Source organism: Ruditapes philippinarum, unplaced genomic scaffold, assembly GCF_026571515.1.
Source record: "Ruditapes philippinarum isolate M1 unplaced genomic scaffold, ASM2657151v2 ctg829_1_1_1_1, whole genome shotgun sequence".
Lineage (NCBI taxonomy): Eukaryota > Metazoa > Mollusca > Bivalvia > Venerida > Veneridae > Ruditapes > Ruditapes philippinarum.
The window spans coordinates 1-27,165 of NW_026862014.1; the positions used below are offsets into that span (position 1 = coordinate 1).

General features: G+C 32.4%; 1 protein-coding gene across 1 annotated transcript in view; it reads right to left on the reverse strand.

The window, feature by feature from the left end:
• Window positions 1-1,469: 1,469 nt before the first annotated feature.
• Window positions 1,470-27,165, reverse strand: part of LOC132717661 (interferon-induced protein 44-like) — a 31,867-nt gene continuing 6,171 nt past the window's right edge. Inside the window, exons 2-6 of the mRNA XM_060701183.1 lie at window positions 17,622-17,785; window positions 10,886-11,095; window positions 5,551-5,691; window positions 4,108-4,282; window positions 1,470-3,749 (exon numbers count right to left, since the gene is read on the reverse strand). Of these exons, the coding sequence (XP_060557166.1) occupies window positions 3,445-3,749; window positions 4,108-4,282; window positions 5,551-5,691; window positions 10,886-11,095; window positions 17,622-17,744 (954 nt within the window). The 5' untranslated portion in view covers window positions 17,745-17,785 and the 3' untranslated portion in view covers window positions 1,470-3,444. The remainder of the gene's footprint in view (window positions 3,750-4,107; window positions 4,283-5,550; window positions 5,692-10,885; window positions 11,096-17,621; window positions 17,786-27,165) is intronic.

A 27,165-nucleotide genomic window follows, 5' to 3' on the forward strand; every position in this document is an offset into this window, starting at 1 on the left:
AATTTTCAACATTTAAAAACGAACCGGTACAATTTTGAAAACATCCGTAGATGTGTTCATATGACGGTTATCATGGACTTTTTCTTTCTTCTTCGTTAATTTAGAATTAAATTGCCAATTCGTTATGTCCGTTTTGTATGGTTAAAGAAAAGACCGATTTTGCTTCCTTGATTAGGAACAATATTGCAACGATAATGTAAAGTCATATTGAATGCAATACAGAGCTCGAATATTCAATACAAAACGAAAATTCTCTCATTTTCTACATAAGTCAATCAACACAGTATTTAGATAATTTTTTTTTATTAACACAGCTCGATTTATTACAACCATAATCACTTATTATAACACGCGCTATTGAGCGATAATCGTCCGCTCTGCTTTTTGACTTCTCTACGGGGGCAGACGAAAAATTGATAGTCGAGATAAACAAAAAATAAAAGTGTAATAATAACATTTTGGGCTACAACTTTACTTTGAGATACTGAAAATATCGAAATAAAAATATCGAGATAACTAAATTTATCCATTATAGATCAAGAAGGAAGAAAATCGGGACTTTTAAGATTTCATCGACATAACAAAATATCGAGAAAAACGATGTCGAGATAACGATAGTTGACCGATCAACTTTCATTTATTTTAATAAAATATGATGTTTTAAGAACATTTTGAATAAAAAAATAAAGGAATTTATTAAAATGAGGGAGTGGTCATGTACATGTATTCTATCTTAGCCACAAACCGACTTCCTGTAGTTAATAAAATATCTTTGCTTATTTGAAAAATATATCCTTTATTGATTATGGCGGTAATGCTAATAAAATTGTTGATTATGATAATGATGATGACGATGATTTTGTGGAATACATGTTAAACTTTATGATTGGTTGAAATAAAGCATTTAAATAATTATGTATTCTTTAACAATGTTCTTGTTCTAATTTTCTTTTTATAGACTTATTTCCTATAACCAACACAAAATTATGTTTGCACTATCAAAAGCATTACTGTAATATGTTACTACATTCAGTTTTGGTGTGAAATAGCGGTATGTGCTTACCCTACTCTTACTTCTTAGGCCCGACCCATGCTTACTTCCTAGCTTAAAATTAGAAAAAAGGAAACACCGCAATGTAACGAAATCAGGTCTTTTTCATTAATGTTTCTCAGATTGAAGTGCTCCAAATTGTCAGCTTTTGCAATTCACATTTTTGAGGGAATTATAGCATTTTGAATTTTGATATGATAAATAAATGAATATTTATTTGTATGTATTATTTTCATACAGATTTGAAACGCTACTTCTATCTTATTTGATTCATTATTATTATAAAAACAAGCAACAAATTTAAAAAGAAACTAATTTTATTCAAACTACTAATATTTACATTAGATTATAGCAGTATATATTGTGGCATAGTCATTTTGTTCGCTTTATACATTTACATGTTTAATATATACATGTAATACCCCGAATTGATGAGACCAGCAATATGTGTGCCTTTCTTCTATAATAATAACCCGTTGTTGATTTCCATCCATTACCAATGCAAATGAAAAATAAGACAAAATATGGTGGCAGTGGCCTTGCAAAAAAGTGTTTATCCAAAAGATTATGTTTATAAGAAAATGTGAATCGATAATTAAGTAGATGTAAATAGCTCGCAGTATGCATACAGGAGCAGTAGAAGCATTCATAAATATATTTTTGTGCTTCAGCAAAAGAAAAGAAATATCCCAAATTAACTAATTTCTTTTTGTTGAGGCCCTGAAAGGGTAACCCTGTTTATTTTGATACACATACAAACATGCATACAAAGACACAAATATATTTATAAACCAAACAAACAACGCAAGGTACATTAAACAATAGGGCCAGTATGGCTGCCCTAACCCATCGAAATCATCCAAGCAATTACCTAGACAAGTATCCTGACCAAGGTGAGTCAAAAATGTGACCACTTGAGTGTTAACAAGGCTTTTTCATATTTGAGCAGTGTGACCTAGTTTTTGTCCCCAGGTGACCCATATTCGAACTTGATCTAGAAATTATCAAGATAAACTTTCAGATCAATATCCATGATATTTGAAACAAAACAGTAGCCACTGGAGTGTTGAAAAGATTTTCTATTTTAAGCTCATGTGACCTAGTTTTTTTTACCCGAGATGACCCAGGTTCAAAGTAACTCATCCGAGCATTAACTTAGACAAACATCCATGCAAAGTTTGATGACAATCGAGTGTAAAACGGACCACTAGAGTGATAACAATGTTTATGCCATATTTGGGCGGTGTGACCTGGCTCTCACCCCTGTTAGAACTCATCCGAGCAATTATCTAGACAAGCATCCTGGCAAAGTTCGATTACAATTGAGTCAAAAATGTGACCACTAGAGTGTTAACAAGGTTTTTCTATATTTGGGCGGTGAGACGAGCAGGTGTCAAGTGCTGTATGGCAGCTGTAAAAAGTTGCCCAGTACTTCACTTCAGTGTTGTTATATAATGCCAGCACTATTAAGTGTTAAGGATTGAGTACCGCTGAAGCCGGTGCTGGAGGGCGTGAGGGATGTTGCACTTATTCATTATCCCCCATGTACATACTCAATCAAACAGAGTCTGCAATTTTCATGCAATTTTGTTGTGATTAATGCTTACGAGGGATCACTTTGTTTCCAGATTTCTTGTTTTTGACCCCAGGTAACCTCATATTCAAACTTGTCCTAGAAATCATCAAAACCAACTTTCAGACCAATTTTCAGGATATCTGGATCAAAGCAGGAGCCACTGGAGTCTTAACAAGAGTTTTCCTTTTTTAGCTCCTGTGACTTTGTTTTTCATCCGAGATGACCCATGTCCGATCTCATCGGAGCAATTACCTACACAATTTTGATGATGATTGAGTAAAAAAATTGACCACGAGAGTGTTCACAAGGTTTTTTCTATTTTTAGCTCCTGTGACCTAGTTTTTCATTTGAGATGACCCATGTTCGACGTCATCTGACTTATTACCTAGACAAGCATCCTGACAAAGTTTGATGATGATTGAGGCAAAAATGTGACCGCTAAAGCGTTAACAAGTTTTTTTGATTTTTAGCTCCTGTGACCTAGTTTTTCATCCGAGATGACCCATGTTCAAATTTGTCCGATCTATTACCTAGACAAGCATATTGACAACGTTTGATGATGATTGAGGCAAAAAATGTGACCGCTAGCTTGTGAACGAGCAAGTGTGGACGGACGACGGACTTTCAACGATCATAAAAGCTTATCATGAGCTAGCTCAGGTGAGCTAAAAAAAAACACATTTTTTTAAATTACAGACAAAATTATAATCGGCAACAGTAACATGTAATGAACCACAATCTTAAGTTCAACAAAACAATGATAATATAATATGAATCCTTTTTCACTTCCAATAGTTCAGTATATAAATGACCAAATTTAATTGTTATTATCTTCGTCATTTTCCTGCCGTAGACGTTCTTTATAACGATTTATTTTAGCTTCCGCAACGTGCATTGCCCCTTTTAGGGCAAGCAAGAGCGGGATATTCATTTCAGTATATATATTCAAATCTTTCACATAATTCTTTACCGGATATACGCTTGCTACCTCAATCCCGAATAAATCTTTCGCCGTTTGTACTGCGTCTCGAACTTTTATGCTCCAAAACATTTTTGTGATGTCCTTTTCCACTTCATCACACAGTTCATCGACTTTTGTCAAAATCAAGATACTTGGTATATCTAAACAACATGTCAGACACACAATAAATTTATCAAAATAAAAAAAGCTTACAAATGATCAGCGCCATTTTTGTAGCATGATAAATATATTAACAATTGGTATTGCCTTCTTATTGGTCTTCTATGAAGGATGTTAATTATGCATTAAACGTTGTCCTGGATCATGCTAACTTGTACCTCTTACAAAAAATAGATTAATAATTTATGCGATCTACAGTTTTCAGACAAAAACAATAAAAACGCGTAAAAAACTAAACAATTAATTTGTATTGTTTCGTCTTATTTTGACAGGTACAGATTCATAAGTTAAACAAAGTACAACAATGAAGTATCTGTATATTTTTGAATAAAATCATACCCTGATCCTTCAGTGTTTTTTGCATATCATTAATCTTTATAACGTACTCTGCTTGAAGCCCAGCTTGAATAGATACAGCACTGACAACAAAGATAACGCAATGCATTTTGTTCCAAAAGTTTGGTGTTTTTCTGAATTTGTTGTTGCTATTCGTGATTGGACTGAGGTGATTGAACTAAAATATCAATAAACAAGAGCTGTCACAAATGTCCCCAAAAGGGTTTCATAAGTATTGCGGAACAATATTATGAAAAGGAAAGAAAATAAAAGTAAAAAAAAATGCTTTGTAGTGTGTATTAATCATTGCAAACATATTTTGTAGCTGTAATCACTTTAAATCAAGGTAGTTGCTTATTTTATGGTTATAAAAGATTTTTTTTTAAAAAATAGCGTTTTATCTCCACTATTAAATCTTTTGACCATGTTAAAGAAAATGAAAATAAAATTGTATTGTCGTGTAGACTTCCAGCATTTATAAGAAAAAAAACTCATGCAAACAGTTTTTACATTATCATTTCGCAAGACGGATTCTTTGACGTTAATCATGCCGCTCTCATTAATTGCTACTGCATTCCATGACTGACTTTGCCTTTTAAGAACTAGAAATATGTCCATAGGACACGGTGCCCCCACACGCCACTGTTCTGTCAATCTAATGACTCAAAAATTAAATATTTTTTGGACTACATATGCCACAAGTAAATCTTTTACTAAGTAAAGGGCAAGAACTTTACAAATACTGAATAAAGCCACAAGCAAACCACAAGGTCCATAAGTACACATGCTGACCAACATTCTTGTAAATTACAGGCCTGCAAGTCAAATACTTTTTGAGCTATGCATGAACAAGTTAAAAATTGCAAATTTATACTTCTGTTAGTCAATGGCAATAACTCTAACAAAACTGAAAGAAATCCAGGGGCATAGTTTTACAGTGATGTTGATCATTATTCCTGTAATTTAGTGATATTGATCATTTTTCATGTTTAGTTGGTTGATTTAAACTCAAGCACTCAAGGAACAAATAACACAACATAATGAAGGGAAATAACTCTACAAATACTGGATAAATCCACATGCGAAACCCAAGGTGCACAACTACATATGCTGAGCAACCTACCCGTAAAGTTAAATGACTCTATGTCAAATCCTTTTTGAGTTACATGCGACACAAGTTGAAAATTGCAAATTTTTACTAAGTGAAGGGCAATAACTCTAAAACTACAAAATAAATCCACACGAAAATATCCAGGTGCGCAACTACACATGCTGATCAACATTCCCGTAAAGTTTCATGACTTTAGGTCAAATTCTTTTTGAGTTACGTGCGACACAAAAGAGAACGGCCGGATGGACGGACAAGGGTAAATCTAAATGCCCGCCACTAAGTGGGGGCACAAAAATGTCTGTACTGTCTTCTGATTAAACTAGCATTGTACTAACCTGGTATCCGGTTTTGATGTGCCCTTCTATTAAGAGCTCAAAATCATTAATATGAAAACCTTTCCGATCGGTTGGTTCCAAACCCATACAATCAAATATCCGATATCCTTTTGGCAATTCTTCTTCTGTATAATCTGCAAGCTGTGGAAAATATATAGATGTGTCATTATCAAAAACATCTAGTTTCCTCTCAAAAATTAATTTAAAATTTAATATTCTGGATTGTTCTTTTGATCATTCTGTAGATACTTCTTAGAACACAATTTTACCATATTTGTGTTATCATCTTGTTTTATTATATCAATTTACTTGAGATTTGGTAAAAGATTCTGAACACCACAAATAATATACCCATTAAAGCTTTCTGTCAAATTTTATTTATGTTTCAGTGTTATTTATAAAAATGTTAAAAAGAATCAGATAATCATTGCATGAAATGAATTTTCTGAATGAACATGTTGTAAATGAATAGAAAATATTGCACTTTATCAGTTGATGCTAAGGTCAATATTGCATCTCTGTTTTTCTCACCTTACAGTTATTTAGCTGCAAACACTGGACTCGTTACATGCAAATATAGAGAAATGCGATTTATATTTAGATCAACTTTTAGAAAGATGGCCCATTGTACAAAAGTTTATAGCATAGTTTCTACACATAGAAAAATAAATAAATTCAAGTAAAGATTTAACTTGTGGGATATAAATTATAAATCTATTGATACTTCACTAACTTGCCATGTATGTAGAAATTACATTATCATGCAAAAGGTGTCGAATGTCCCTTTAAATGTTTCTTTAGTGTGGCATAATTCTATTATGGAAGAGAAAGAGAAAGTAACTAATTGCTAAATTTTGTTCTTTGAAATGAAGTTGTATTCATAGCCCACTTTCTACACTGACCGTCATCTGGATGTGGTAGACATTTATGCAGAGTTATTTCAAAGTCCTTTACATGATACATACGTACATGATAAAGTATAGACTGGGCACCATTGTATACTTTCAAACAATACTTGTGAGTACGAGTAGCTTCAAAGAGTAACCTTGATCTTGGTGGTAAGGACATGAGTCTTGGATAAGGCACGTGATCTTAATGTGGTGGACATTTCTGCTACGTTACATAAAAATCTATCTATGCTTGCCAAGTTACTTTCCAGTCTTAGACGTGACAAAACATCATGACACACATGATGTTTTTGACATTTGTGCCAAGCTATTTTTAAATCTTTCTATGCATTACAAAATTACAGTCCTGACACAAACGTGTACCTTGAAACTCTAAGTGTGAGATTGACATTGTCGGTAGTGAGAAAGGCTTCTTAAATGGGACACATCTTTCCGAGGTCGGATGAATTTGGATCGGAGGGGTATCTGACTGACTCGATAGGAGTCACCGTCTCCCGTCTCCGGTTTCGGCTAGGGCGGGCTAGCTGGCCCATCCTTCGCTGCTCTCTTACGCTTGGCTAGCGACGACGCCGCACGGAAGGCCGCCCTCCGGTGAAGGAGGACGCGGAGCGGGACGTGCGGGCCCGTTCGAGCCCTGTCTCCGCGCCACTTCCAGCGACTGGTTCGACCGGCAGAGAGAGGCTGGAATCTACGGCGGACGAGCGGGACGAAAGCATCTGTGTCAAGTTATTTAAAAATCCTTAAATGCATGAAATAGTTACCCGAATGTGTACCTTTAAGCTCATCATGTGAAAATATGTACCTTCAAACTGTAAGTATGATCTTGGCCTTGGAGGTAGGGACATGGGTTTTTCGGCGCGCCATATAGTCTGGATGTGATAGATATATATGCTAGGTTATTTACAAATCCTTCTATGAAAAACAAAGTTACAGTCCGGACACGAATGCATTTGCATTTTAATTCTTATTATTAGAATGTGAATCTTCAAATTGTAATTGTGACCTTGACCTTTGAGGTAGGGACGTGGTTCTTAGAAGCGATACTTTGTCTTGATATAGTTTAAAATTATGCTAAGTTATTTGAAAATCCTTCCATGCATGACAAAGTTACAATCGGGACACGAATGTTTTGAAACTTTGGGACGCATAAACAGACAGACAGACGGTGCGATTTTTTTTGCCGCCCTTTTGGGACATAAAATATAAAAAAAAACATAATCATTCCTGTAAATCTTATAAGTGTTTTTATGGAAAAAAAGTGTTCTTTTTAAAAATTCACTACATGTGGTTTTTATTACGTGATATAGAATTCAGTTACACCATACATCATGTGAAAAGACAAGCCTTCTCTCCGAAATGCTTAACAATCTCTGTATCATTCAATTGAGACCCGTCGTTTAAATATCCTTCTATATTCAAATGACCACAAGGGTGGAAGCATGTTGACCCTAGATGCATAATTAATGCAGTTTTAAAAAGGTCTACTTGGCAATGTTTTATGTCAATTGAAAAGCTCCGAACATTGTAGTTTTCGAACATTAACGTTAACAAGTTTTTTTTTCATATTCCGTTTGTGTGACCTAGTTTTTGACTCCAGGCAAACAGTATTCAAACTGACCTTGAAATCATCATAACTGTGCTGTCCATCCCGGAAATTTTTTAAAAAGTACTTTAAACATACTATTTTATGTTATTCTGACAAATGTCTGATAAGACTGTTATTTTTTCCTCCTGCAGAAAGCGGGTATTTTTTTCTGTAGTACATCTTAATTATATGTTTTATATTCGAAAAACGTATCAACAAGAATATAAAATTTCATATTTTGGTAATATCTGACCTTGTTAATAAAATAAAATCCGTAGTTCAAAAAAATAGTCCATTGGTTCAGAATATACGAGGGACGGTCAGAAAATATCCGGACTTTTCATGTTCCTCTCTTTCCACGTGCAGCTATATACACACATTATATATTGGTGAAAACTACATTCATTCGCCAATAACGTGGTCAGTTTATTTTCAATGATAGTTGTGTATACACAGTATTTTGCCATCTGATATATGATAGGTGTTTCGTCTATCATGGACTCTTTGTTAGAGGAACAACGCTCTGTAATAAAGTTTCTGGTTGCAGAAGGTGAAAAGCCCTGCCACATCTTTCAGAGGCTTAAAAAAAGATTTTCTGATAAATGTGTATCACGTTCAACCTTCTACAACCGGGTTTCTCAGTTTCGTGAAGGTAGAACAAGTGTTTGTGACAAGCCTAGGACTGGGCGGCCAGCTGAGGCGGTGACCCCAACAATGGTAGCACATGTTAAAGCTTTTGTCAACAAAAATCGTCGAGTAACTTTGGAGGAGGTAGCCAAAAAGTTTAGCATCGGTAAGGCATCGGCACACAAGATTTTACACGAACAAGTAGGCAAGAGCAAGGTAAGTGCCAGTTGGGTGCCTGGACAGCTGTCCGCAGATCAAAAGGCAACCAGGGTAACCAATGCAAAAGAACATTAAAGTCGTTTTAATCGTGAAGGAGATAAGTTTTTGAACCGCATTATCACTGAAGATGAGATGTGGGTTGATTATTCCGAACCTGAGACAAAAGCTCAGTCAAAGTAGTGGAAACGAGCTGGTTCCCCACCTCCTAAAAAGTTTAAGATGTCTCCTTCGGCTGGCAAAGTCATGCTTGTTGTCTTTTGGGATTCACGAGGAATGATACTTACTCATTTCATGCCAAAAGGTCAAACTGTCACCGCCAAGTACTATTCTGAAGTAATTCTGAAAAATCTCAGAGAAAAGCTGAAGCAAATGCGTCCCAGGTTAGCACAGAAAATTGTCCTCCTTCTTCACGATAACGTCCCCTCCCATACCGCCGCAGCTATAGTGGAGGTTATCAACTCTTACAAATGGCAATTGTTGTCTCACCCTCCTTATAGCCCAGACCTTGCCCCCTGTGACTTTTATTTGTTTCCAGAACTGAAAAAATTGCTTGCTGGAAAGAAATATAAGACCAGGGCGGCTTTGATGTCTGCTGTTATACAGTACCTAAAATATAGGTCTACGTCATGATTCACAGCGGGAATACAAAAGCTCCCACAAAGATGGCAAAAGCTGCGTAGACGTAGGTGGAGAATACTTTGAAAAAGAGTAGAAAGATTTTTTTTAAATGTTAAATGGTGTTTGAAAACGAGTCAAAAGTCCGGATATTTTTTGACCGTCCCTGGTACATACCAGAAGACAGACAGATGGACGCTGTTAAAATTTGAAAATTAGTTTCGCTAAGACATGTGCTTTGGGCGTGAGTTAAATTGAAAGGGTCATTCTTATAACATTTTAACAATTAAACGAGACTTTTATAGTTTGATGTATTGATTATAATATTTTTTCAGGTATTACCTTTATCTTTAAAAGTTTTATCATTAATTTACTAGTCCAAGTAAAATTTTTTTAGTTTTTTTGGTGTCATTATGAGAAGTTAACATCAACAATTTGGAAATAAAGCAAGCAAAATCATAGGGGAAATCTACAAAACAATATAAATGCGTGCCTGAAGTTTGAGCTCCAATGCCAATTCGGTTGGTGAGTTATTGTCCAAAACCATTTTAAAGTGACCTTGTCCTGTGACTTTGCTTCCCGTTAAGCAAAAATTGTTATGCACTTGCCAAGGCCATTGCACCTATTAAGTCTGAGGGCATAAGGTCTCACAGATTAGTGTGTTATTGGTCAGAAAATATATTTACATATAAGGTCAATGCGACCTTCTTACATCTGTGTTAAAAAACAATAGAGGTCTTCTTCAAAATTGGATAAGCGTTTTTTTAAGTTTGGAGGTTTTTTGTTTCCAAACGGAAACAAATGTTACATTCCAAGCCACAGTTTCCTTGACCTTACCATACCAGTAATAAAAATGAAGAGTCTTCATCTGAAACAATGTGATCTATGAAGTTAAAGGATTGTGTTTCGAATGGTTGTTTAGTTATTATGCGGGAACGATTTTCACAATCAAGGGCAGTGTGACCAGGTTCTTCAAGCAATGGCAATCAAAAACCAAAGTGGTATTCACAATAAAGGTGATCACCTATGAATATATCTTTTAAGGCTATTTGTCAAACGGTTTTCTGGTATTTTAAAGGCAATGGTTTTTCGCATTTAAAGTCACTTCTACCTTGACTTTCACCTTTGAGTACCTTAAACCAACTAGGGCGTATCACTTAATGTGGGTGACCATCATATGGAGATGAGACTGTGTTAAAATGGTTTTTATCGGAGCATATGATATTATACTCGATGAGGATTATTATCCAAAGTTTTAACTGTTCTCTACCAACCAACATGTGCAAAATAATATAACCCTTTTTTGAAAGGGAATATAGCAACTCTAATTATGGTTAAAAAACGTTACTACATTATTTTGTAAAATTATAATAAAACTTACACATTTTGTATATGAATCTGAGCAACTACCTGCACCGGCTTTAGTGATTCTTGAAGAACACTTATAGCTTAGAACAGAATTGATAAAACTAGATTTTCCTGCTGACACCGGACCTTGAATCAACAAATTTATTTCTTGTCTTTGGTGAATTGGCTGCTTTCGGTTTTGCGGCTGTAACTTTTTTATTTGTTGTATAAGTTCCATTTCAAGCTAAAACAAAAGGAACAACATCTATTTCATTTTATCCAAGTATTTTATATAGTCGTGAACAGTAGCATATATAAATCTCATTGACCCACTTTATTAATGACAGCGTACCCCAAAGACAGTTTAGTAAATTATATGCAAGGAAAACAAACTAAATATAGTCATGGTTAATAGAAATCCTAACTTGTTGTTGATCACATGAGTTTGAAGAAAGTTCAAAATAAAACAATAGCATATTGATGCAGCAATACGTAATAATAGCTATTTTCTCTCTTCTAGAACTGGGAGATAATCGGAAACGTAAAAAAACAGTTGTATTTTATGGAACGGGATAAAATCAAGAGGATAAATTTTATTCTCCCTACAAATGTAAAATATTGACATGAGCACGCACTGGTAGTATACTTTGATAATTATGATAGTGTGATAAAGTTTTGATTGATTGATTGATTTTCTTTAGACCGGGCGGTCAAAAGTGCAAGCACTTATTTCCAGTAGGGTCCTTACCTGAGCAGACTCTAGAGACAGCTATAAGATACAAGGAATCCGGGAACTAGTCCCTAGCTCAAAATTACTCTTTTACTTACTTTTTACGAGACACTGCAATATAAAGTGATCGTAAATCTATTGTAGAAAGTTTACGTCGGCAATGTCTAATACGTACGTCGTCGATTTGCGTGTATTGTGTTTAAGTGTGCACGTGATAATTTATTCCAATGTCCGTATGAAGACACGAATACTTGTTTTTGTATTTTTGAAATAGACAGTGAAAATGTAAATTTTGTGCAAAAAGTGTAAAATCAAGAAAAGGGTAAGTAAAAAGACCAGAAGAAAAACATGGGTGGCCTTTCTTACAGATTTATGTGAAATAACAAAATGAGGTTTATTCATTAAAACTATAAAAGAATCCCCAAGATACGCTCTTTTAACAGTTATATCGAGTATCAAACGAGGCTCATCTTTGAAAAGTATAATGAAATCTATATATAATAACAAATTTATGTTTTGGAAAAATAACAATTAAGGTTTTTGAAAAATAATATTGATATTTCTTTATACGCATGTTTAAAAATTTCATTACTCCATTCAATTATATACTTTTGAAAGTTTATGAATATCATGCCTGTTTCATTACGTCAGTGGACTGCAACAGAAAAACTAACTTAACTTAACTACAAAAGTGCAATTTTAACACACTCAAATGATTCATCGTCAAGTATGAAGTAAAATGCACTCTACTGGTGACTACGGTCAAAGTTCAAAACGCAGAAACAAGTTCGAAAAAAAGATTGAAAAGCATTTATATAAGATATAAATTTGTGGAACTGAAACTTATTTAGCAATCCCAGACGTCGCCAGACGCCAGGGATAACCAGTATATGAAGTATGTGAATACTTATATACATTGACATACTGTCTGATACTGATTTATTTCATAACCAGGTAATTGCGATTGATGATTGTTTGTTTGTTTGTTTCATTTAACGCCTTTTCACAACAGTATTTTAGTCATATAGGCAGGTAGTTTCCTAACCATCGTTCCTGGAGAGTTACACCAGTACTAAACTACCTTCCTCCGCGCTAAACTACCAAAGCATCTCCCGGGGATGATTGATTTTATGGAACTTGAAAAACCAGGGGGTTAATCCATGCGCGCGCATCCTTAAAGTTCTGATACCGCGAACACTTCAACGGCCGGTATTTCGAAGAAAAACGAGTGGTGTGAAGAAATCAGAAAGGGTATGAATTTAATTTGTTTTGCAAAGAAGATGTCCTTACTTCTAGTTTTTATAAACAAAATGTCTTGAAGTAACTCTTTTCTGTTTTGTCAGTATTTCGCGTTGAATGCGATTTTGATTCTTAATAGTGCGTACACCCGGCGTTGCAATGTTACAGAAAATGAGCAAATATCGATTAAACTGGCCGTTTTAAACGGCTGGAAGTTATTCTGTTGTAGAATCTTTTTCAAAAATATATTTTCAACCTTCAACTACAAGCTGAATACCCAACTACTAGCTTGTAATTCAAATATTATGTATGCTGATGTATTTTTTCCGAACTACAAGCTGAATACCCAACTACTAGCTTGTAATTCAAATATTATGTATGCTGGTGTATTTAGTCCGAACTACAAGCTGAATACCCAACTACTAGCTTCTAATTCAAATATTATGTATGCTGGTGTATTTAGTCCGAACTACAAGCTGAATACCCAACTACTAGCCCTTAATTCAAATATTATGTATGCTGATGTATTTGGTCAGAACTACAAGATGAATACCCAACTACTAGCTCGTAATTCAAATTTAACGTATCCTGATGTATCTGGTCCGAACTACAAGCTGAATACCCAACTACTAGCTTGTAATTGGGGAATTACAAGCTGAACTACGATGTACAATGTACAAGCCAACTTCACATACCTACTTTCTATCAATTGCATAGTTATGTGTACGCAGTATCTGGATTTTTTTAGAGTGTACGCAATATCATAATCTCTGTTTTCTGTAAATAGTGAGTTTAAATACGTTTTGAGTACAAATGAATTGGAACGAAGGTTGAAAATATATTTTTGAAAAGGATTCTGCAACAGAATAACTTCCAGCCGTTTAAAACGGCCAGTTTAATCGATATTTGCTCATTTTCTGTAACATTTCAACGCCGGGTGTACGCACTATCCAGAATCAAAATCGCATTCAACGCGAAATACTGACAAAACAGGAAAGAGTTAATTCAAGACATTTTGTATATAAAAACTAAAAGTCAGGACATCTTCTTTGCAAAAACAAATTAAATTCATACCATTTCTAATTTCTTCACACCACTCGTTTTTGTGTCGCCTTGAAAAGGTGACATATAGGGGTTACTTTTGTCGGCGGCGGCGGCGGCGTCTGTGTCGTTGTTGGCGTCGTTGTCGGCGTCGGCGTCCCCTAAAGCTTGTCCGGAGCATAACTCAGTCACTATAAGTCTGATTGACTTCAAACTTGGTATGCATGCTTCTTTCAATAACCCGGAGTGCAGTGCACAAGGACCGGTACTCTGCAATTCTTATTTTTTGAGTTATTGCCCTTTGTTAATTTTCATACTTTAATTTTGTCCGGGCCATTTCCCTTTCACTAAAAAAGCTATGGACTTGAAACTTCATAGGATGATAGATCTCATTAAGAAGAAGTGCAGTGCACAAGAACTAGTACTCTGCACTTCGTAATATTTTAGTTATTGCCCTTTGTTAATTTTCATACTTAATTTTTGTCCGGGCCATTTCTCCTAATGTATAAAAGCCATGGACTTGAAACTTCATAGGATGATAGGTCTCATTAAGAAAAAGTGCAGTGCACAAGAACTGGTACTCTGCAATTCTTATTTTTTGAGTTATTGCCCTTTGTTAATTTTCATACTTTAATTTTGTCCGGGCCATTTCTCTTTCACTAAAAAAGCTATGGACTTGAAACTTCATAGGATGATAGACCTCATTAAGAAGAAGTACAGTGCACACTAACTAGTACTCTACACTTCGTAATTTTTTAGTTATTGCCCTTTGTTAATTTTCATACTTAATTTTTGTCCGGGCCATTTCTCCTAATGTATAAAAGCCATGGACTTGAAACTTCATAGGATGATAGGTCTCATTAAGAAAAAGTGCAGTGCACAAGAACTGGTACTCTGCATTTCTTATTTTTTGAGTTATTGCCCTTTGTTTATTGTCATACTTTAATTTTGTCCGGGCCATTTCTCCTTAAGTATAAAAGCTATGGACTTGAAACTTCATAGGATGATAGATCTCATTAAGAAGAAGTGCAGTGCATAAGAATCGGTACTCTGCATTTCTTAATTTTTGAGTTATGGCCCTTTGTTAATTTTCATACTTAATTTTCGTCCAGGCCATTTCTCCGAAAGTATAAAAATTATGGACTTGAAACTTCATAGGATGATAGATCTCATTAAGTAAAAGTGCAGTGCATAATACTCTGCATTTCATATTTTTGAGTCATTGCCCATTGTTGATTTTCTTACTTTATTTTTGTCCTGGTCATTTCTCCTCAAGTATGAAAGCTATGGACTTGAAACATCATAGAATGATAGATCTTATTGATAAGAAGGGCAGTGCACAGAAACTGCTGCTCTGCACTTATTATTTTTTAGTTATTGCCCTTTGTTATTTTTCATATTTCATTTTTGTTCTGGCCATTTCTCCTAAAATACATTGTTCACAAGGCGACACATCCGACTCGCGGAGTTCTAGTTCTTCGAAATACCGGCCGATGAAGTGTTCGCGGTATCAAAACTTTAAGGATGCGCGCGCATGGATTAACCCCCTTGAAAAGGGTCGAAACTCTTTAAAATGTAGCAAAATATTAAAAATTGTTACTGTTATGCAGACAGTATTTGGATCAGGGTGTCACAGGTTTTCTATAGAAATTTTCCTTTATCTAAGCTGCAACAGTATCATGCATTTACGCATAAGCTACCAAATCAGTTTTTGCTGATTTCAATTGCTACCCTTTCCTCGGAATCTATCAATTGAAAGACTATCATTTGTATGATGTATTTTTAATTTTGCTAAGTTTAGCTCAAAGGCCATGACTAAAAATTGGCTGGTAAATCGAAAAATAATTCAGGGACTCAAGACGTGGGATTATTATCATGTCTCTCAGGTACCCGTTCGTGCCTAAAATAATGCACGGAGGGGCACCTGAGGTCTTCCTCAACCAGTAAAGCTGGAACGTCGCGATATGACCTCTACTGTGTCTATGTGACGTAAAGCCCAATAAAAAAATATTATCCTGTTTGAATAGGCAAAATAGTTTTTCTCAACAAGTACTACATAATATTGAACATTCTTTTTAGCAGACACAACACCTTAGTTCCGTAAAACATTCTGAAGATGTAATTGTTGAACCAGGAAGACGATCTATATAGCGTTATGTTTTGAACATGTTTGTCTGCTTCATCGTATTGATCAAAAACGTTATTATTGAATGATTTTGTTAACACCCAAGGGATGACGTGTTCGTGTACAAGTAACATAATTCACGTGCATATCATTGTAATTATTTTATTAAAACTTTTCAGTTTTATTTGTTATTGACTTTGCTTTTCACCAGAACCTGTAATTGTGGAATGATTTCTCACAATCTTGATATTATAATGCATGTACTTTTTATCTTACTTTACAACTGACCAAAACATTGTGTCTGATTTACTTGACTGACACATTATACTTAAGCAACCCATAATAATACTATTGTTGGCTCATTAAATGTCACGAATTGACATTTTACAATTATCTTTTGAAGGGTCTGCTTGTATGGTTTTGAATTTCTTTTGAAGATACAAACTACTTATGCTTCGAAAATACACGTTCTCAATGTGAACGAACAGAAGATGTGTCATAGAGTGAGGACTTACAAACCAGCGATTTTCTATTCCAATGCGAAGATGTTAATATTTGTTATTTTCAAACTCGGGTTAGAAAAGCACAAAGTTCTTCGTCTAGAATATACATTATGCACATCGATTGTAAACATTTATATTTTTATTAACTTATCAACCCGTTTGTTTACAAGCTCAATCACTACGGCATTGTTAGACAGGAAATGTCAAAATATCACATATGCCCTCCCATATTACTGTTTGTAATATACACATTTATATTTAAATGAAATAATTTTGAAAAATATCACAATTTAAGTCATATCTGTGAAGGACAATACAAAGTTATTATATACTTTGCACTTTTATATTAAAGATTACAAAGTGAATAATTCAGCTGTGATTAAAGTTTTCCACATTTCTACTCTGAAATTTAAGTATGTTTTAGCGCTAGATTCTTAAGACATGAAAGAAAAAATACCCTTAATCATGTAAAACGTATTTTGACATAGTGGTGTCGATTCCTCTAATGCATATCATTACCTATACGATTGTTTTTCATATACGTTTAAATTGAACTTCTAAAATTAATTATGACGGAATATGTAAGAAAACATAGCACATAATGCATAAGTATTATGAACTTTCAAACAATGTTTTTTACTGCCCTTATCATCGTTGATGCTGATCATCCTATGAAGTTTCAAGACTTTAAGTCAAGTCGTTCTCTAGTGTTACAGCAGAAATAGTTTGCAAAAAAGGTCACTGTGACCTGACATTCGTGCAACAATGCCTTAAACATAGGGCCTTGTATTAGAGTAGTCATTGTATAAAGTTTGAAAGTTGCGGGTCAAAAGGTAATATAGATGAGTAGAAATGGCTATCAAGTTCAACGTTACCTAGGGTCAATTTGTCCCCCATGAATCAAAGCCTTAGCAACGGTTTTTTAATGTGGTGATCATTTTGTGACGTGTGAGAAATGTGGATCAAATGGTTCTGTTGTTGGCGCTTACGGTCTCGAATAATATGTCATTTTGACATTGGCTTTCACGCGTCAGTTATTCAAACCTAACTTTACCTACATTTTAGAAATATACCGTTGTCAGTAATGACGGTAAGGATGATAGTAGGCTGCCCTACTACTACTTAGATCTACCTGTAAAGGTGTTACTCCCATGCCCCGTTTAGAAGTTTCCCTCCAAGGAACTGTTGTCAGTTTTGGTGGAGGAGATGCTGTTTGCAAGAAGTAGTCCTTCACAGCGTTATACAATCTAATCATAATGTCACTTTGTTTTAATATTCAGCAGTATCCCAATGAAGCTGAAATGTAATAAAATGTTTCCTTGATCTTAATGATGTATTTAATGAAGATTTGGTACAATTAGAATGTAGAATGGTGATTTAATGCACATTGTATGTATGCTTGATATTTTTGTAATTTTATCTGTTTTCAGATTAAGAAGTACGAGGGTTGTCCCAAAATATTGTAGACAAAGTCAATCAATTATAACACAATAAAGTCGACCAGCTAGGGAAAATTCAATACACATTTCATGTGTGTCTATGTGAAATTTTGTGAAATAAAATCAAAATATCTCCAAAAATGAAGTTATTTAATCAGAATTTAAAGAATGCTACCTATACATACCCGGCAAACGCCATCATAAACGTCATGACGTTATAAGATTTTAAAAAATGTTTTTGCAGAGTATTCTCAGTTTTTCTCGATGCACTGTCGGTGTCGGGCGAGCTATTTATCATAAAAGTTTTCAAAATAGTTCTGCTTCAATGTTCTCAACACTTGCAGAGTTACCTGGCGGAGTTTGCTGAAGTTTTCGAACCTGTGACCTCGTAATCGTGATTAAAAATAAGAAAACCCTGCAAAGTCTACGGGCGTATGGATGTCTCTGAAAACCTATCACATCAAGTTCAGGCTGTGTCTCCTGAGATCTATGGCAAGGTGCATTATCTTGATAAAATATAATGTTCTCGATGTTGTCAATTAACACTGGACGCTTCTTCAACTGAACACAATATTCAATGACAATGCGTTGCGCCGCAATTTCATCTGACGTCGCCATTTTGGGCATTTTCAAATAGCACTGCTGTTACGTATTATTCTACAGACTTTTTCAAATTAACGTTACATAAACGTCTGTTGGTGATATGACGTCAAAATGAATGACGTCATTCCACTTGACGTTATTTCCCATAATTATTATTATGCTAGAAGTAAAAGGCATGTTTTTAAGAAGCATGTTCTCAACACTGACTAATATTTTATCGTGCTCCGGGTAAGTTGTACTGTTAAAGTTAAAACCGTGATGAAAAGCGTTACTTAATATATTGGCTATTGACTTTAAGTAGGTTAATTAACAAATAATGAATGAAGTTGTCTGGTAAATTTTAAAAAGTTATGACGTCAAATTGAAGAGAAAATAATGTAGTCTACGACATTTTTGGCCAACCCTTGTATGTTTAATGTTTTTTACATGAGCAAAACAAAAACAAGAAATAATGAAAGAATTTAAAATCCCTGCCGTGTTACATAGCTATTAGTATTGTGTACCACAGATTAGGAATGAAAATGGAATTGGTATACTAACATTTAATGAAACGAACTCCATATAATGTAGTATTGACGTCAAGCAGAAAGACATATATTTTCGAGGTCAAATTGCATTCTTATAGTTTTATAAGATTATGTTATGTAATGTGGTCACATGTTTAAAGTCTCACGTACACAAGTTATTATCATACTATTACAAGCAATACAGAAGTCCACTACCAGTAGGAACCTTGGCAATATTCTGATTCAATTATGCCATTGAATGAATACATGAATAAATGACAGGAATCTATTTAAATCTTTCGATTTCTGTATTTGTTTGTATACAGATAATCAAAAGATCCATTTTTTCAGGATGAAGATATGAATAACTAATGTTTCAACTTTTCTTTATTTTAAGTAAAAACAGCCACCGGAAAATCTTTGCACCACCGGGATAGTGGCAAACTTCACTACCATTTATACTTGCCCTAAACACTTAAAAATCATTTCATACGATAGATTTAATGTTAATTATAAATAATTGACTTCATTTGAAGCTATTTTAATTTTTTTTCTTATCAAAAATTGTATTTTAAAAAATTTGTCCGGGCGGAAATTCATGTATTCCGCCCGGAATTATGCTGTCCGGCCGGAATTTACTTATATTCCAATTGGAATTTTTTCCAACATTATTATTTATTCCAACGGGATTTCAATTTTTCCAGCAACGCTTAAACTATAAAAATAACCATTCATACATCCTTTAATGACTTTCTGACTAGTTTTGAAGAACTTATTCTCTAAAATAAAAAAATCCCATTTTGAAAGCTGGAAAAAATTCCGACTGGATTTTTAAAGAAAATTTTTATAAGTATAAAAGCGATAATAATTAAAGGCAAATGATAGTTTTCGATAGAAATTAACATAATTATACACGCTGAATTACCAATAAGGTGCTTTGAAAAAAATGAAAATCCGATTGGATTTATTTCCAATTATTTTTGTTGGAAAAAATTCCAACTGGATTTTTTTCCAATAAAAGTTATTGGAAAAAAATCCAACTGGATTTTCATCAAATGATTCATTTTCAAATTATTTCACAGTTATCCATTTGATTTCCTTTTAATAAGAGATTGCGAATTATTTATGACTATGATGATAAATAATAATAATAATAATAATAATAATAATAATAATAATAATAATAATAATAATGAAAACAAGGAAGAAGAATAAAATTCCATGATGCGATTATAATTTATATAATCATTACTTTTATTCATTATTATTATTATAATGATTATTGATATTATTATTATTATTATTATTATTATTATTATTATTATATTGATTATTTTTATTTTTAGTATTACAATTATTATAATTATGATTATTATGATTATAATTATTATTATTATTATTATTATTATTATAAATATATATTTTTCTATTATTTATTATTGTTATTATTATTATTATGAATATATATTTTTTTTATTATTTATTATTGTTTTTATGATTATTTTTATTTCTATTATTGTTATTATTATTATTACTATGTTATGATTCTTATGATTATTATTATCATTTCATTATATTATTATTATTATTATTATTTATTATTATTATTATTATTATTATTTATTATTTATTATTATTATTATTATTATTATTATTATTATTATTTATTATTATTATTATTATTATTATTATTATTATTATATTATTATATATTATAATCATATATAATGATATATTATTATTATTATTATTATTATTATTATTATTATTATTATATATTATTATTATTATTATTATTATTATTATTATTATTATTATATATAATATTATTATTATTATTATTATTATTATTATTATATTATTATTATTATTATTATTTATTATTATTATTATTATTATTATTATTGATTGGTTGTAGTGCTGTTGTGACAGGGATGATGATGATGACGATGATTATTTTATTATTATTCTTTATTTATTATTATTATTATTATTATTATTATTATTATTATTATTATTATTATTATTATTATTATTATTATTATATTATTATATTTATTTTGTATTACAATTATTATAATTATGATTATTATGATTATAATAATTATTATTATTATTATTATTATTATTATTATTATTATTATTATTATTATTATTATTATTATTATTATTATTATTGTTATTGTTGTTGTTGTGGTTGTTGTTATTATTCCATTCTTATGAACAAATGTTTGCGAAGCTTCTTTTATAATATTTATATTCTATCAATATCTCATATGTGGCTGCAAAAAATCAATTTATATTTATCAACAAATTATAAAATTATTATTATTATTATTTTATTTAACAATGTATTTCTATTCACTATCATAGAAAAATTGACAGATATATATAGGAATGCATTCATTTATCGTAATGTATATACGCCGTATGTTTCCCTACAATAGGATTTATGTTTAATGAAGATACTGTTCTGAATAAATCAACACATAAAAATTAAAAATTATGATAAACACCGATTTGCTTGTATTGTCCGAATAATCCCTGCATTTCTGAGGTATAGCATAGAACAACGGACAAATATATTTATAATCGCGTTTATTTATCTTAAAGAATACATGTGTCCCTACAATATGGAATGTGTTTCAAAAAGACATCTTAACAAATAAAGTCAAACTTGATTATTGAAAATTATGAAATACACGGATTTGTCTGAATTGTCCGACTTTTCTAAAATTTATGTATGTTAGTGGGGCTATTTTAGCAGGCAAACGGACAGAGTTGTTTCCGCAACAGAAACATAGTAACAAACGTCTTTTGTAAGAATTGAATATCAAGAAAAACACTGTTTTTCTTTATTAGCCGCGCGAGTGCCCCCCCCCTCGTTATGAATGTATTTCTGGACAATATCACGCTTAAACGGACAAATATATTAGTGTTGACTTTAGTTGACTTTAAGTTTCCAGATGTCCCTACAATATGGTATATGTTTTATGACGATATCTTAATAAATAATGGCAAACTTGATAATAAAAAATGAAATACACCGATTTTATATGCATTGTCCGACTTTCCTGAAATATGTAAGTATGTGTATTATAGCAGACAAACTGGCAGAGTTGTTTTAAGATGTATTTCAGTATCTTGACATATACATTCGTCTCTACAATATATTGAATAACTTATGCCTTTGTAAATAACGTCCTGCGTAAGAATAAAATATCATGAAAAGCGTTTTTATTTGCAGCGCGCGTTTTTCCAATTATTAATGTAATTGTTGACACTAGCATGGATAAACGGACAGATATATCTAATAATACATTCATTTATCTTAAAGTACATATGTTAAACAATATGGTATATGTTTCATAAAGACATCTTTACAAATAAAGCCAAACTTGATTATTGAAAATTATGAAATACACCGATTTGTCTGAATTGTCCGACTTTTCTAAAATTTATGCATGTTAGTGTGGCTATTTTAGCAGGCAAACGGACAGAGTTGTTTCCGCAACAGAAACATAGTAACTAACGTCCTTTGTAAGAATTGAATATCAAGAAAAACACTGTTTTTCTTTATTAGCCGCGCGAGTGCCCCCCCCCCCCCTTCGTTATGAATGTTTTTCTGGACAAGATCACGCTTAAACGGACAAATATAGTAGTGTTGCCTTAAGTTGACTTTAAGTTTCCAGATGTCCCTACAATATGATATATGTTTCATGACGATATCTTAATAAATAATGGCAAACTTGATAATAAAAAAATGAAATACACCGATTTTATATGCATTGTCCGACTTTCCTGAAATATGTAAGTATGTGTATTATAGCAGACAAACTGGCAGAGTTGTTTTAAGATGTATTTCAGTATCTTGACATATACATTCGTCTCTACAATATATCGAATAACTTATGCCTTTGTAAATAACGTTCTGCGTAAGAATAAAACATCATGAAAAGCGTTTTATTTGCAGCGCGCGTTTTTCCAATTATTAATGTAATTCTGGACTCTAGCATGGATAAACGGACAGATATATCTAATAATACATTCATTTATCTTAAAGTACATATGTTAAACAATATGCTATATGTTTCATAAAAATATCTTAACAAATATGTCAAACTTGATTATTGCAATTATGAAAAAAAAAAGAGATTTTATTTGATTTGTGCGACACACATGTAAATTATATCTATTATAACAAACAAACGGACAGAGCAATCTATAAAAGCATTTATTGATCTTGAAGTTTACATTCTCCCTGCAAAATAGTGAATATTTCACAGAAATAGTTTACGTTAAAAGTAATCTATGAAACTTGTGAAAAAAACAGTTTTCATACGCCGCGTATCAGTCATATATGTGTAGAAACTAATACGGAAAAATGAAGAAGAAATAGCTTTGAATGCATTGTATATATATTTCTCTGCAATATGAGATAGTTTACGTTAAAAGTAATCTATGAAACTTGTGAAAAAAACAGTTTTCATACGCCGCGTATCAGTCATATATGTGTAGAAACTAATACGGACAAATGAAGAAGAAATAGTTTTGAATGCATTGTATATATATTTCTCTGCAATATGAGATATCTTCAGAACTCTTGCTATGCCAAAACACAAGATCTCAGCGATACCGTTTGTTATCGGTAATTAGCAGACGAATTGTTAGCGACTTTAATGATTATTGATCTAAGATGCTTTCGAATAACCTTACGTATTGGTATATAGGAAAAAGTACTAATGTACATATATATATATGTGTGTAAGATAAATAATGATTGTATCATAAATAGTGTAAAAGAAACGCATTCCTATAAACCCGGTTATTTTGAAGATGATGGTGATTTTTATTTTTAAATGTATGTCATATTCATTGAAATACTTTGTTTCAATACATTTAGTCTAAAAAATACGTATCTTTGTACAATTTTATATTCTATGTAAATGTCATTTATGTACACTGGTCAAACTAAAATAAATAAACATGATTTCGATGCAAAATAGAAAGACGTGATTTCTATGCATCGAATACTGAAAAACTTCGTTAATGACGTTTACGAATATCACATTATATTTAAAATAAAGAAAAATATTAAAACTGTTTTTTTGACTGCAATAAAAATTGCACTGTTAATTATTCGTTATCAACCAAAGACCAGAGCAATGGCGGAAATATTTCTGTTGAGGTTGTTTAGATGTGCGTTTACCACGGGACCGGCAATATAGTTGTAAAAATATCAGTCTTTCTATTCGCCATCATTTTCTGGAAAATAATTTGAAAGCTTCAAAACAACTTAACCTTAAGAACCTATGGGGAAAAGTAATTTGAATTTGTTACAGCAACTTTATTTTCCCAAATATCCTTTATTTTGTGTGCTTAGGTTCACTGGAAAAAGATATAAAATATCCTTAAAGCCACAATAAAATTTACTGCCTCGTTGCTCTCATTTGCATTAAGACGGGAATCGCTGGACCGTCGATATGCTACCAATCAGATAATTTTGACCGTTTTAGAGGTTATCCAATGAAATCAGGTAATCACGCGCTGTCTTTTGCGACTGGTCAATTAGTAGATCTTGACCACGCCTATCAGTTAATAATAATTAGTGGTGTGTATGTATTTTAATTAGTTTAAGACATTAACATAATCAATGCCATCTCTGATTATTCTTATAATCTTATATCATCTGATATATGATACTGAATGCATAAATAATTGTTTTTCTATTTTATTTTTTCCCCTTTTTTCTATTGCTGATCTCTACCGGAACCATATATTGCTTAATTTGTGTTATTTGCATACATCCTCATGTTGTATTTGTAATACCTTGAGTGCAAATAAAGTTTTCTGTCTGCCTGTCTGTCTTATGCAAAAATTTCAAGTATAATGGCTTTAAAATTATTAACGTCTATGAAAACGCGCAGATAAATATAGTCGTGCACGCAAAGTATTAAATGAAAAAATAAATATTAAATATATATATTCATTCATTCATTCATTCATTCATTCATTCATTCATTCATTCATTCATAATAATATTTATTTATTTATTTGTTTATTTATTTATTTTATTATTTATTTATTTATTCATTCATTCATTCATTCATTCATTCATTCATTCATTCTTTCATTCATTCATCCATTCATTCATTCATTCATTCATTTATTAGTTTTATTTGCGCTGCGCGCACCTAACCAATTTATTTATGTTAGTACGTACTAATAAACTTTAACCTATACTTATTTAATATTGTATTGTAAAATTTGGTTCGTAAGAATAGCTATTTTTTAATACACCGTGAACAGAATGACGTTCTACGACATTGCGCTGACACCCTAACTTCACGATATGCAGACGATATTTTACTTCTGCTTACTATATACATATATTTAAACTGCCACTTATACATATTATAAATTGGAGTTGTTTTCCTTAAATGCAATCTGTTAAAAAGCCTATCTGTTAGTGAAGTTGCCATAAAAATGTCTCGATAAATGATTGTTTGCGACATCAGTGAAGTTTGTGAAACTCGTCTTTATTTTGCCGCTCCCGGTTTTTCTTTTTTTTTGTGTGTATGTGTGTTCCCTGCCCGGCTTCTCAACCTTATAAAGATGTGATTGTTCGTGCGCAATATTTCTAGCAGGAATGTATGCGTGTGTTCCCGTCTCGGTTTCCCAACTTAAGCTATGATGAATGATGAAATGTTGAACCTGATTCTTTATCTTATAGATGCTTGTTCTGATCGAGGTAATGCGGTCAAAGCGCCTTATGACCCCGATCAGATTAAGACAGCACCTTCGGATGCCTGATATTTATGATTGTCAAGAGTAAGGTAGTTAAAGCGCCTCGATCAGAACAAGCGTCTACAAGATAAAGAATCGGGTTCAACATTTCAAAGTTATCTCTTGAAATACAAATGACCAAAATTGCGGAAATGCATTGTTAGAAATCAAGTCGCAACTTTTCGGCCCTATTCGTCAGTCTTCGAATAAGGACCTCGTCGAATATCAAGAATATACCAAACGGATACGGTGTTTCGGTTTAATCTATGATAAGAAACTAAACATGTAAACAAATTTTAATTAATTGCTTGGAGTCGTTGACATATTTTAAATATATTAAGTAAAATACCATCTTAAATAAGTAAATTCATAGAAAAAATAAAAACACTACTTACTGAAATAGATGACTGGACTAAAGCATACGGTTTCATAATAAAATCTATCAAAAAGCTATCAAAAATTGAATTAATATCTAGGTGATCAGCAGTTTTTCACAAATTTAAATGGTCGGCATGATTTAATAAAATATGTTTTCCTGAATGTAAAGGGCGTTAAATTAATTAATTAATGAATTAAACAAAGAAACAATCTTTTTAGAGCTAATTTCCTTCGTAAACTGTATGTAGATTTACGGCTAATTGATCCACATTTTATTTATGTTTTTGTGTGATATATCCAAAGATGGTCATTTGTGTTTTTCACACCATGCAATTCGATCTCAATCTGATTAAAGGGTAATAAAACTTAATTGATGGAATGTTTTCACAAGATTTTGGGGTGTGAACATACATATGGGGCCAATCAGATATATGTCATTGATTCATTTTGCATTCCAATCAATTTATTAGCCGAATGAAAATTTCTTTATTCATTGGTAATTGAAAATAAGAACTGCATAAGCCAAACCCCGCCCAACTTTACAGCATAATGATTATGGTACGGTCTCAGAAATTTAAAGTAATCATCAATGAATGAATGAATGAATGAATGAATGAATGAATGACGAACGAACGAACGAACGAACGAACGAACGAACGAACGAACGAACGAACGAACGAACGAACGAACGAACGAACGAACGAACGAACGAATGAATGAATGAATGAATAGAATGAATGAATGAATGAATTTCGTACTGTATCTGCACATCGAGTTAAATATTAGTTTCCTACAACATTCTCAAAGGGTTATTCATGTGCACATTTTAAAACTAAAATGAAATAGATTGAAAATGTTTTGACAATTTTAAAAGCTAAAATTCGACATGACGAAAAGGTAAAATATACTTACCAATTACAGGTAAGGTGATACACACACTTTAGATATTTTTCAACATATTAAA